General features: G+C 40.0%; 1 protein-coding gene across 1 annotated transcript in view; it reads left to right on the forward strand.

Moving 5' to 3' along the window:
* The window catches only part of LOC126755528 (sterol regulatory element-binding protein cleavage-activating protein), a 40,769-nt gene that overhangs the window by 23,699 nt on the left and 2,997 nt on the right, over positions 1 to 14,073 (forward strand). Inside the window, exons 3-7 of the mRNA XM_050468163.1 lie at positions 378 to 710; positions 905 to 1,082; positions 10,659 to 12,117; positions 12,172 to 12,995; positions 13,067 to 13,235. Coding sequence (XP_050324120.1) covers positions 378 to 710; positions 905 to 1,082; positions 10,659 to 12,117; positions 12,172 to 12,995; positions 13,067 to 13,235 — 2,963 coding nt within the window. The remainder of the gene's footprint in view (positions 1 to 377; positions 711 to 904; positions 1,083 to 10,658; positions 12,118 to 12,171; positions 12,996 to 13,066; positions 13,236 to 14,073) is intronic.

Below are 14,073 nucleotides of genomic sequence, written 5' to 3' on the forward strand. Positions count from 1 at the left end.
ACCAGCAAACTTGAGTTAATTGAAGCCATTAAAGGTGAATCGCTACGCGCATTGAAGGCTATTCCGAAAAATTACTATAACAACTGTTTCGTCTTCACAAGTATATTGGGACCTAGAGGGATTACTTTGATGGGGACGACATAGATTTTGAATAATAAATTAATAATTTTATAATTATGAACAAAGTCTGACTAATTTTGTCTCATAGTAGTATATAATAATATATATAACAAAAACATATAAAAACCATTATGTAAGTACGATTCTGTTATAAACAATATAAAAGCGTAACTTTAATAAAAACTAACTTTATTCTATTAAAATTAAAGTGATTTAATATAAAGATGTATGCACTTTCTATTTTTCCTCTCCCACAGTTACCCTCTCATAAATATTCCGCTACCCGGTACCATACCCACCAAAATTATGCTGCCCTTCGACGGCCGTTACTCACTTTTCGCAGAACAACCACAACAAAATGTCTCATTGGTTAGGAATTTCTTCAGCCCCCCCACGAGCAGCAATTTCAGCTATGATCCACCATTTCCTTGGGCAAAAAGTTCACCTGTATTCTACGTACAACAGATAATGTTACGCACTAGTGTGCTACCCTGGACCGAAGACATGCAGCTAATGGATGCCTATCGTGCGCCGCTTTACGAAGTTTTTAAATTGCTGGAAATTGTGCGTAATCATGAAAGCGCCGACAAGTGAGTAGCTTACGCATATACATATTCACACATGCGAATAAACTTATTTACAGCGCTATATACATATGTACATACATATGTGCATATTTACATAGTGGATGCATTTATATTGTTATTTGCTTGCATGTCTCATTCACATTGCTAAGCTAATTTGATTGAAATTAAACGTATTTATTTGTTCACTGCTCCCTTAGCAAACGCACATTGGATCAATCTTGCTGGCATGTGGATAATGTGAAGCGTACGCGCGATGAAAAAGTATTATTCCCCGAATATAATTGCTTGTTACTGTCGCCGGCGAATTTATGGTATCAAGATGTGCAAAATTTCACGAATGACTCAAATTTATTGAACACCATCTTTCAATATCATGTAAGTATGTATCTGCTTATGAATGACAGCTGTATTGTGAAAGTGTTTATTTTGTTAATTTTTTCGAATTTGTTGCAAGAAAAAATATAATCATGCGCTATGTTGCTACAGAATATAATAGTTTTGTCCACATAACGGTTGCTTGTTCACCTAAAACTAATCTAAATAGATTTGGGGTTATAAATATATAAATGATCAGGATGGTGAGACGAGTTGAAATCCCGGTGTCTGTGTGGACGTCCGTCTGTCCGTGAAAGCTGTAACTTGAGTAAAAATTAAGATATCTTGATGAAACTTGGTACACATATTCCTTAGCAAATAAAGTAAGGACGAGTTTGTAGATGAGCGTAATCGGACCTTCCCATATAACGGTACTGTTAGAAACTACTAAAAGCGCGATAAATCAATAACTAAACCATAGACATTAACCCCCTGATGATGGTTTGAGAAGGCTTTGAAACCACACACATACATATGTGTGGATCGGACTACAACCACGCCTACTACCCATAGAAGAATCATAGAATCATGAAAGCAATTAATAAGAAACCTTAAAGCAGTTTGATTTGTGATTTAAGATTTTTAGTTAGGACTTTTTTGGACCTATGATATCTGCCTATTGCTGATAAAGAAAAAGTATGTCCAGATCAAAGGGGTACAAGTAATTTTTTCCAATTGATAAACTTTAGTTAATATTTTAAAAAAAATTCGAATAATTTATTTTAACTTTTATACTCTCTTAACCTATTGAAATTTTTATATCCAAACATCTCAGATAAAAAATAAAAATCTAATTTTTATTCCACATCGGATTTTAAAAATGATCGGATGATATCTTTCAAGTTTGGATTAAAAAATAGTTTTTTAATTGAAGAAATTTATTTAATATACACAATTTTTTAATTTAAAAAATTGACAATTCTGCGTAACGTTAATCCAGGTCTACACATTCATTTGTTTACCCATGCAACATATAATTTGAGGAGTTGAACATTTTAAATATCTGCGCACGCTTCTAATATTAAGCTAAATATGTGAATATCAATCGAACACGGGGAAACAATGTTTTCAACGTATCATGCTTCCCCAATCCTCAAATAAACTCATAGATTATTAGTCAAACTAACCCCGTTTGGATCGGTGAGTGTTAATTTGTGTTTGTCGTCATTGGAGCAATGCCTTACAAGAGGGTTGCTCCGTATACTCCTGACTCGGGCTGGCATTGAGTCCAACCCGGGTCCGGAGGAATTTTTCTGGTGGGTTTGCGCAAAAAGGCAAACAACAAACATCAAAACTCCACCTCGGTCAGGTGTAATACATGCAATGGATGGAGCCATCTTAAGACCTGCTCAGGCCTTAAGACTCACAGGGAGTGGACCACGAGTTACGTGGCCCCATGTTGCCTACGCAATACTGCGACACTAGCCTCTACGACTGTGCAATCTGCACATAGTTCGCGCACCTCGCCGCTACTCACTCCGAGTGGCCAACAGAGGACCTCCACGATCCCCAGGAGCTCAAACGGGCAACATAGCTCCCACTCTGACTTGTCCTCCCCCCCCCAACCATCAACCCGCTCCATTCCTCGTGCGAGAACCAATCAGCAACTCTTGGTTCCTCGCACAGTCTGTTCCGTATGTCAGACCGTCATACGTCGGAATGTTACATCAGTTAAGTGCAATTCCTGCACGTAAGTAGAGTGAGTCGTACTTGCCCCATGCTGCAGGAGTCTACCCCCGCAACACACAACAGTGGCGTCGCCAACCAACACCCCAGCGCGACAACCGCCCCTCGGATCTTCTGAGTTGTGCCGGTTTCCAACGTAATAAACGTAATAATCGCGATCTTTACGACCGAGATAATGGTGGTGGCCTAGCCTTCATATTGCACAACACCGTGCAGTATCGTCTAATCGATGAAGACATCGACCGCAGGGATACTACCCTAGAATGTCAGGGTATAGCTATCCGGTCAGGCGATGTCGAGTTCGAACTATTTAATATATACATCCCCCCAGTTACATGTTGCCCTACAGGATATCACCCGAATATAGGCGCGCTACTTCGTGGTGAAAACCGTTTGGTACTTGGCGACTTTAACGCGCACCACAATCTTTGGCATTCCTGCCTGTCAAATGATCATAGGGGGATGAAGCTGGCGGAACAAATTGACGATTCGACATTCTGCACAATGAATGCCGAAGCCTCCACCAGAGTTATAGGCACCTGTAATAGCTCGCCCGATATTACCATATAACCGTACCGTACCTTCGTCAACTTTAACAAAGCTAACTGGGCCGGCTTCATAGAATTTACTGAGAGCACCTTCAACGCTCTACCCATTCCTACGGACGTATGCGTTGGCGAAGGTGATCGCAGCAGTTACCGCTCGCTTCATCCCGGCTGGACGAATAGCGGAAATCCGCCCCAATTTCCCAGCCGAAGCAGCCGTTTTAACTAACGAGCGCGACACCTTACGCCACGCCGATCCCGGGGATCCCCGAATAAGGGATCTTAATTTGGAAATTCGGCGTATGGTAAATCATCATAAGCGGACGAAATGGATAGAGTACCTGAAGTCCTGCAACCTCTCCACCGGTATGAGTAAGCTTTGAGCTACTGTCAAAGCTTTGTCTAACCCGAAGAGACATGACGACCGAGTTGAGGTTCAATTCAATGGTCATGCCTCTTCGGACCCGAAGAAGTGCGCAAGCTATTTTAGCCGGCAGTTTACACTGCACCCTTTGGTAGACAAAGCCAAACGATGTGTTAACCGACGGCTGCGCAAAATGCCAAACGACTGCGCCCCACTTACTTTCACCGATGTGGAGGTTTAGAATGTCATCAACAAATCAAAATCCTCTAAATCCATTGGCCCTGATAGAATTAACATGCTAATGCTAAAGCATCTAGGCTCGACTGGAGTAAGTTATCTTACCAAGGTTCTCAACCTGTCCCTGACCACTCTTCAAATTCCCGATGTGTGGAAAGTCGGAAGAGTGGTCCCACTACTGAAACCTGGGAAACCCGCCAACAAAGGGGGATCTTATCAATAACTCTCCTTTCCCCAGTAGTGAAAACACTTGAGGCGGCCTTGCTACTCCCGACCTTCCCTCACCACCTGAGCCTAGCCAGCCACCAGCATGGATTCCGAAAAGTGCACAGCATCACTACAGCACTTAGCGTCATAAACGCTCAGATAATTCATGGCCTCAACCAGAAACCACCCTGTGAGAGAACGATCCTCGTAGCGTTGGACTTGTCAAAAGCTTTTGACACAGTCAACCACACAACGCTACTGCAGGACATTGAGAAAACTACGCTTCCTCCAGGACTGAAGAGGTGAACCATGAACTACCTGAGCGGTCGTCAATCATCCGTACTATTTCGAGGTGAAACATCTAAACTGAGAAGAATTAAACAGGGGGTTCCGCAGGGTGGTGTCATCTCCCCGTTACTGTTTAACTTCCACATCTCAAAACTCCCCCAGCCACCAGAGGGGGTTTCCATAACCACGTACGCAGATGATTGCACGATATTGACGTCGGGCAATGCAATCGATGGCATGTGTTCAAAAGTAAACAACTACCTCTCCGACCTTTCTCGTTTCCTCACTGCACGGAACCTCACACTTTCCCCCACCAAATCCACAGTGACTATTTTTATGAATTGGACGAAGGAGTATTGACTTGAACTTAATATTGCAGTCGATGGCGTCAAAATTCCTACTGTCAATAACCCTAAGATTTTAGGTGTAACCTTTGATAGTCTATGCTCTGGCGATAATCGCGGTCGTATGAGGAGTGATTATCGCCAAGGTACAGAGTCGCAATTAAATTCTCAAGTCACTAGCCGGCAACACATGGGGAAAAGACAAAGAAACGTTGTTGGCAACATACAAGGCAATTGGCCGACCGGTCCTCAACTACGCAGCACCAATATGGTCGCCTGGATGCAGTAGTACGCAGATGAGGAAACTCCAGACCTGCCAAAATACTGCACTCCGGACCACGACGAGATGCCTTTTGATGTCTCCCATCGAACACCTTCATAGTGAGACGCTTATGCTCCCAATTTGGGGAGCATAATGAACTCCTCTCCAAGCAGTTCCTGCTGGGATGTTTTCATATAAATCACCCTTGCAGCCATCTGATTGAAGCCGAACCGCCTCCTAGGAGCTTCAAGAGGTCTTTCCTTGACTACGTCGACGACGTCGTACAGTACGCCGACCGGACTTCGGACGCAACTGGCTTTCGACAGGTACTGACCGCCATTCACAGTGGAGCCATCAACACCTTCACCGACTCCCTTCCCGTGAATGGCGTTCTTGGAGTCAAACCACCACCCATCGCAGACGAAGAGCTCGAGTTGCCGCGAGAAACGCGAGTGACCCTAGCGCAACTTCGTTCTGGATATTGTGGCAGGTTAAACTCCTACTTATCCAGTATAGACCCTGACATACCCAATGTATGTCCTGCATGCAACGAGTCTCCGCATGACACTGACCACCTCTTTGCATGCCCTACCAACCCCACCCATCTAACACCCTTTGGTCCGACCCCGTCGAAACAGCATGTTTCCTGGGCTTCCCGTTAGATGACGTCGACGACAACACAGATAACCCTTACCATCCTAACGGGGATTGATAACCGTTATAACAACAACAACAACATTATTAGGATAAAGGATATATTTCACACAGTTTTTATTATTCTTAATTGAGAGGGTATATAATGTTCGGCTACACTCGAATTTAGGTCATTCTTACTTGTTTCCTTTTATACTCTCGCAACAAAGCTGCTAAGGAGAGTATTATAGTTTTATTCACATAACGGTTGCTTGTAAGTCCTAAAACTAAAAGAGTTAGATATAGGGTTATATATACCAAAGTGATCAGGGTGACGAGTAGAGTTGAAATCCGGATGTCTGTCTGTCCGTCCGTGCACGCTGTAACTTGAGTAAAAATTGAGATATCATGATGAAACTTGGTACACGTATTTCTTGGCTGCATAAGAAGGTTAAGTTCGAAGATGGGCAAAATCGGCCAACTTCCACGCCCACAAAATGGCGAAAACCGAAAACCTATAAAGTGTCATAACTAAGCCATAAATAAATATATTAAAGTGAAATTTGACACAAAGGATCGCATTAGGGAGGGGTATATTTGGACGTAATTTTTTTGGAATAGTGGGCGTGGCCCCGCCCCCTACTAAGTTTTTTGTAGATATCTCGGAAACTACTATAGCTATGTCAACCAAACTCTATAGAGTCGTTTCCTTCAGGCATTTCCATATACAGTTCAAAAATGGAAGAAATCGGATAATAACCACGCCCACCTCCCATACAAAGGTTATGTTGAAAATCACTAAAAGTGCGTTAACCGACTAACAAAAAACGTCAGAAACACTAAATTTTACGAAAGAAATGGCAGAAAGAAGCTGCACCCAGGCTTTTTTTTTAAATTGAAAGTGGGCGTGTGTGAAATCGGTTCACAACCACGCTTTCTTCCAATATAACGCCATTTTGAATTCCATCTGATGCCTTCTCTGTATAATATATACATACATTAGGAACCAATGATGATAGCGGAATAAAACTTTACACAAATACGGTATTTGAAAAATATGTAAATGACGGATAATGAAATCTCGATTATCACTTTATCATGCGAGAGTATAAAATGTTCGGTGACACCCGAACTTAGCCCTTCCTTACTTGTTTGTTTTTACTTCTTCCAAGATATTGACAAAATTTTAATTTGAAGATAAGAAAGGTATCAGTACTACTTACTACATGCCTAGTTGACTCATCTTTGATATGTATAGCAATACTGATGTACAAGTACATTTGTATATACTTATGTATATTCGCTTTTCGCTAAAAATGTATGTAAATTGTATATTCGTTAACAACTTTATCTTTTTTTCCAACACAACTGGTAAAATTATTTAAAACACAATTAACAAGGTGAGCCAACGTCGGCAATTAATTGCCTATTTCGCTGACGTTTAGTTGTCTGCATCTTAAGTGTCTTCTGTTTACTTTTCTGAGCAAATATTGCATTAAACACTAAACGATATTTACTTACTCAATTTACCCAATTCTTAAATGTGCATTAAGATGTTTGTTGTTGTTGACATTGTCGCTAAATATTACATGTACATAAAAATTATTAGTAGTAGTACCTGTTTATAGTAATGGTCAATAAATGGTTGTTATTACGTGGTAATGGTCAAAAACATTATTATGATTTATACAATTTTATTTTTTAATATAATTATACTAAAATTAATTATTGTACTTCTACAGAAAAGGAACCCAAAGATGTCTTACATACAAGTATAATGAATGAATTACTGTAGGCAAAAAATATTTAGTAACACTTTAAGTCTTTGCGCGAAAAGCGTGTCGTTGAAATATTTTTTTATTCTAGATTGGTTTGACTGTCAGTGACATCTGTGCCAAATGTCACATCAAAATATGCTTTATTGTTTAGTATAAGCTTGACTTTCTAAAGTAAATAAAGTGCATTCGGCGATTTTTACTATGAGTGAAATTATTCAACAAAAATGTTCCATTAAATTTGTGTGCGTTATTACATTTTTGGAAAAAATAATTGTTTGTCGCGAGAAAGTGTTTTGATTGGTACAAATCAGTCAAAGAGGGTCGACAACGCATTGACGACGGTCAATGCATCAATAAAATAAAGGAATTAGTGAGAATCGACGATTAACAGTCAGAGATCTTACTGGCATCGATGGAATATCAGAAGCATAAGTGAAAACCATTTTGAAAGATCATTTGGGCCTTAGAAAAGTTGGTTCCAAAATCACAAAATTTTTTCGAAAAACAACGTCGCGTGAACGTCTGTGAAATAATGCTTTCCGACTACCACGATGGCATAAAACATAATATTACTGGCAATAAGTCTTGAATCTATGCTTACGACTCGGAAACAGACAATCGATCGGCCAAATATTGCGGAGAAAGAAAGAAAAAACCACGTCAAAGCAAGTCAAAAATCAAGTTTATGTTGAAAGTTTTCTTCGATTATCGAGATGTGGTGCACTCCGCATTTCTTTCCATTATTATTTGAGTGTCATGCGTCGTTTGCGCGAAGCTATCCCAAAAATAGGCCGGAATTAAGGGCCGTCAACTCTTGGTTTTGAAACCACGATAATACCTTGTCGCATACTGCATTGATTTTTCGTGAAAAATTTTCAACCAATATCCTGCCGGAACCTAAATATTCGCATGATTTAGTGCCGTGTGACTTCTGGCTATTCAGCACACCTGAACGACCGCTTTGGGGAAACCGTTTTGAGTTTATTGAAGCCATTAAACGTGAATCGCCTCGCGCATTGAATGATATTCCGGAAATTGACTTTAACAACTGTTTCGAGGATTGAAAAAAACGTTGGGACAAGTGTATTGGGGCCAAGGGAGATTACTTTGAGGGAGGCGATATATATTTTGAAGAATAAATTAGTAAATTTATTAAGAAAGTCTTACTATTCTTTGCTCATAGTAGTATATGTATATTTATTTTAGACAATTCCGAAAATTGTTCTACAAAGTTCGGTAAAGATAAAAATTTTAATATTTTTTACGGTACTATCGATTTTGGTTAATAGATAAATTATTTATTGATAATGTTTGACACTCAGCACGAATGTTTGCTTTGAACTCGTTAATGAGATGTGCGTCAGCCTAAACTTTGCTTTCCAATGGCTATACCAAAAGAAGTCATGGAAACCTGGTGATAAAGAAGGCCAGTAAATGTCACTTTGATTTTATATCCGACTTCCACCTAATTTTTGTGATCGAGACAGTTAGCTTGATTCGCATTATGGCAAAGATTTCCCAAAAATTAATTCTTATGTTGGCTTTTGGACAGACACCACTTTTTGATTATTAAATGACGTTTCATAGATCGTGAATGGATTTTTTGTTTCATAGATATAACAAAAGCTTTCAAAAACACGTCTTACTAATTCATTCGATTACTTAATTTCAAAGTTATTCCAAACCTATTGTACTCACCGACATGAAAGTTAACACCCTGTTGTTTACAAATATTTAACCGTTTCTCACTTGCCTTTAATTTAAACTATATAACACTTTATATTTACACTTCACATAGGATCGGCCGCTTACACAGATTTGTTTGGATACTTGTGTACTAAAGTGCGACTATAATTTTTTTTTTTTTTTTTTTTGCATTTGTCTATGATTATTTATTAAAAAAAAAACGGTACTACCCCATCTACTTAAGTTATTTCCTATAAAAAAAAACTTGATTCCGTCATTCTCTTAGTATAGACCTTAGTACGGAAAACACCTACGTACTTTGACATATAGACCTTCCTCTTCTTCTTTATTCACGTAAACGCAGCTTATGCGGTTTTAGACGAGTTTACAATAGCGCACCAGTCGTTCTGCCTTTTCGCTGTTTGGCGCCAATTGGAGATTCCAAATGGAGCCTAGTCTTTCCAACGGAGTGAAGGTCTTCACTGAACTATGTCAATGTCGTCCTGCTGTATTCACCAGGATCGGAATGATGAGTGACTTGTAAGTTTGGTATTTGTTCGTCGAGAGAGGACTTTACTTCTCAATTGTCGACTTTACATAATGCCAAATTCCTTGGCAGTTCCTTCAATAAGTTTAAATTGTTTTCATTTCGAATTTAATCCCGTCTATATAAGATATTGTATATGTATAATATAATCTCAATTATTTTAGGAATATTTGGAAACTCCAAGTTAGATGGCTAATACCTCGGAATGGCGGAAGAATCACACTTAGACTGTTATGTTCAGTCCTTTGTGCAGTCTAACGAAAAATTCCTGTAGTTGGATATTAGCTTTTGGCAAAGCCCTCTAAACCTATCACAAACTCCTAAGGTGTTTTATGTTGCTATTTCACTAGGATATCTAAGTGAATGAGAACCGATTTGTTTTTTGTCTAGCTTTGGCAAAAGCGGGACATTCGAGGCGAAAGTCTTGGAGATGTTTCTATCTTATCCTATAATCAGCTGATACAGCTGAGAGGCAAGACATTCAATGTACTGCATAAATCTCGATGGAAGAGTTTCAAGTTAGATCTGCTACAACCATTGAAAGGTGAACCTTACTTAAAGCGAAGAACTCCCTAGACCCCTTCCGATTTACCACGGGCTCTTACGATTGCATAGTTGGTAGTAGTTGACCAACGCTTGCTGAGTTGGGAGCCCCAGGGGTCCAGTAGAAAACCTCTGGCAGTAGCACGAAGTCAACGGAGCTCCTACCCATTCTCATTCCGCAATTATTGAAATTGAGGTATCATTCCTAGCAAGCTTATCAGCTTTACAGTTTAGTAAGAGTAGATCTACTGCAACCTTTATTATTGGCTATTTTAATTAAATTAAAAAATAAGTTTATATATTTTGTGATACGTTGTCACAAGAATACTGGCTTCAAAAGCCAAACTTTTTTATAAATTGTAACAGGCAATTTAAGTATTTAAGCTCTTCGAATAAACAAATTTATAGGTCAATGTAACTAGTAATTCTACTAGACATGTTGTTATCAACTTTCAGAATCTCCAAAAAACCAAAGTCTCCATCGCCGAAATGCTCTTCGGCGTACCAATGCAAGACAGCGGCTTCAAGCGTTATCCACTTCGTTCGCGTTCGCGTATAATACAATATGCCATCACATTGATACTGAAGCAAAACGATCTGGAGTATTTAAGCACACTAAAACATAAACTTTTCCAGTACTATCCGCCCCTGCAACTTAATCCAACAACAACGGGAGATCAGCCAACAACAAAAGCCGGTGATGATAAATCGGCCATCACTTACATTTTCTATCCAGATGAGTTCAAACTGTGGGAGTTTATGCCGTTAGCGATTGCTTTTGTGTTGTTGTTCATTTATATGTATTTTTCGGTGCGAAAAATCGAAATAATACGCTCGCGTCTCTTACTCGCAGTTTGTGCTGTTATAACAGTGCTAGGCAGTCTGACCATGTCGCTGGGCGTTTGCTCATTCTTCGGCCTCACTATCAGTTTGCAATCGAAGGATGTGTTTCCCTATTTGGTTATATTAGTTGGTCTAGAAAATTGTCTAGTTATAACGAAGAGCGTCGTTTATACGCAAGAGACTTTTGATGTGAAGATACGTGTCGCCAAAGCGCTCAGCAAGGAGGGTTGGCACATTTCCAAAACGTTGCTAACCGAAATCACCATACTCACCATTGGTTGCATCACAATGGTGCCGGTCATACAAAAGTTCAGCATATTTGCCATTATCGGTTTACTCTCTGATTTCATGCTGCAAATGTTGCTTTTCCCTACCATACTCGCAATGAATATCAAACTTCCCGAATACACGACCGAAGCGAAGCATTTGCCAAAAATGATGTTAAAATGCACAATGACCAATAACACGGCAACGCCACCGCCTGGTGGTTTCGGTATGCTGCCGAATGGACGTAATGACTATCGTTTCTACGATAAGAGTCAGTCGTATATGTCCTTAGCGGGGGATGTCTCGACCACACCGCACCATCCCATGAACAACGGTGGCTTCGGCATGTTCCATCGTTCACAATCGCACCCAAAACTAACATTCGCCGATCTCAATACACATCCAGCGGACTTAACCGCAAAGACTGGAATTCAACCGAACAAAGATGGACGTATACCGAAGCGACTGCGCATAGTTAATTTCTGGGCGCGTACGCGCTTCTTTCAGCGTGCATTCATGATTTGGATGAGCGTTTGGATATGCACGATCGTTTACAATTCGGGCTGTTTGGAGAATCTATTTGCAATGGATGGCAATCGTACGTCGTACGGTAAAGACGAAGCGCAACGATATGTCAAGACACACGAACAAAGCGCAGTTTCGAGCTTCTTCACAAATATGCAGCATGTAATAAATGGCGCAACAACAGCTGGACAGGACAGTGATGGTGAGGGCGGGGGAGTGAAGGGACAACGCGATGGCCGTATACAGAAAGGCAAAAAATCGCTACTTGGCAGACAGAAAGGTAAGTGCTATAATTATATGATTTCTCAATGTTCACGCATTAGTGCATTCCTAGGCTCCGCCGGCGATGGATCCGTTAATGACACAGATGCCGAGCTCCGTCGTCTGCTCTATCCAGACTATGAAATGAATTATTTTCTCTCAAATTTTCACTGGTGCGCTATTATGAAACAATATAATATTTCGCTGAGTGGTCGTTATGTAACTTTGCTACCCACTATCAAGTTATCGCATCCTATTAGTGCCGAAGCGGCTGTGCTCATACGCAATCCCAAAGAGAAGGTAGCGCAAAACTTCCAATGGAAAGCGCTTGCCGCAGCACTTGATCCCATTGATTTCAATGACGATGAACGCCGTGAATCGCCCATGGTATTTCCAGGCGGCACACCACTCTACCCCAAAAGTCCGATGGAATTCTTTTTCGTCATTTCCATGTGTTTAATCAGCATTTTTGTGCTCAGCTACACAATGGTCGTTTTCTATCGTTGCATTTGCACACGCAACTATGCCGAATGGCGTTCCAGTTGGTATGAGTCATCGGAGATACAACAGAAAACTGAGCATATACTCGAGGGTGTTCCCACGAAAATTGTCGGCCACAAGCATACGATCGAATGTTTAATAACCGATGGTTCCCATATCATCAGCTGTTGTCTGCGTGGCCAAATAAAGGTGTGGGATTCACGCAGCGGTGAGAATTTGACGACAATTCATCGTGAACATATGCAGATAGCAACAAAGCGTGAGGACGAACAGGTGGCGCTCGAGCGTTTACCCTACTCGCCAATCTGGTGTATGAACGCGTTCGATAATCTTGTGGCGGTGGGCTGTGCAAATGGGCGTATCGAGTTGTGGGAAATGCCAGACGGCATCTTAAAGGTGTGTGCTTAATTGAATTCATCTTTATTTTAATTATTTATAGTATTTATTTATTAACTTTTTGCTTGTAGTGCATTTCACCTGGCGAAGTGAAGTCCAATCAGGGCATAACGCACATCTATATAAATGGTGATCGGGTCATTGTGGCGCGCTTGTGTGGGCGCTTAGAGTTCTTCCGACTTGAAACCTATTGTAAAGGACAACAAATTGATTGGAATTTCACGTCGGCATATAGAAGAAGTAAGTACAAATAGAAATACTTGAATGCTTGGAGTATCTCCTTAGAATGGTATATTAAGTTTTGATCAAGAAAAACAAAGAAATGGATGAAACGTTAAGAGTATTAAATATATGATATTAAGTGATAAAGCTCGCTTAGAGGCGGAGCACATTTTGCAAAATAAAAAAACTGTCGGACCAATATACATATGAGGCTAAGAGAACTTATTTAAAGCATATTTCGAAAAACTGACCAAATCAAATGCAAGCACTGGTCGAATGTTTTTTTTTACAATTTTTATACGGTAATCTACTGCGGCAAAAAATGTTTCCTTGACTTTACTGAAGTATTCCCAGACGTTTATCAATACCAATAATCTATTAAGGGACGGCCCTTTTGTTTTTATACCCAATACAGAGTATATTAACTTGGTCACGAAGTTTGCAGCATCTGAAAAACTTCGGAGACCCCATAAAGTATGTATATAAATTAACAGAGTAATGAGCTGAGTAGATTTAACTATGTCCGTATGTGTGTATATACATAAGTAGTCTTCTACTCACTAAAACGCTGCTTATTTGTCGGAAATACCGCTATCGGCCTACTATAACAGATATCAACCATACAAGCTGAACGATTAAAATGAACTTGTATGGACAACTTTTTATTTGACAAACTATCTTCACGAAATTTAACATGGATTGTTACTCAAGACAATGCTCCGAACATATGGTTCAGATCGGATCACTATAGCATATACATCCGGCCAATCTAAATTCAAATAAAGATTCTCATACATATTTTATACTCTCGCAACAAAGTTGCTAAGGAGAGTATTATAGTTTTGTTCAGATAACG

This window comes from Bactrocera neohumeralis, chromosome 4, assembly GCF_024586455.1.
Source record: "Bactrocera neohumeralis isolate Rockhampton chromosome 4, APGP_CSIRO_Bneo_wtdbg2-racon-allhic-juicebox.fasta_v2, whole genome shotgun sequence".
In the NCBI taxonomy this organism is placed as follows: domain Eukaryota; kingdom Metazoa; phylum Arthropoda; class Insecta; order Diptera; family Tephritidae; genus Bactrocera; species Bactrocera neohumeralis.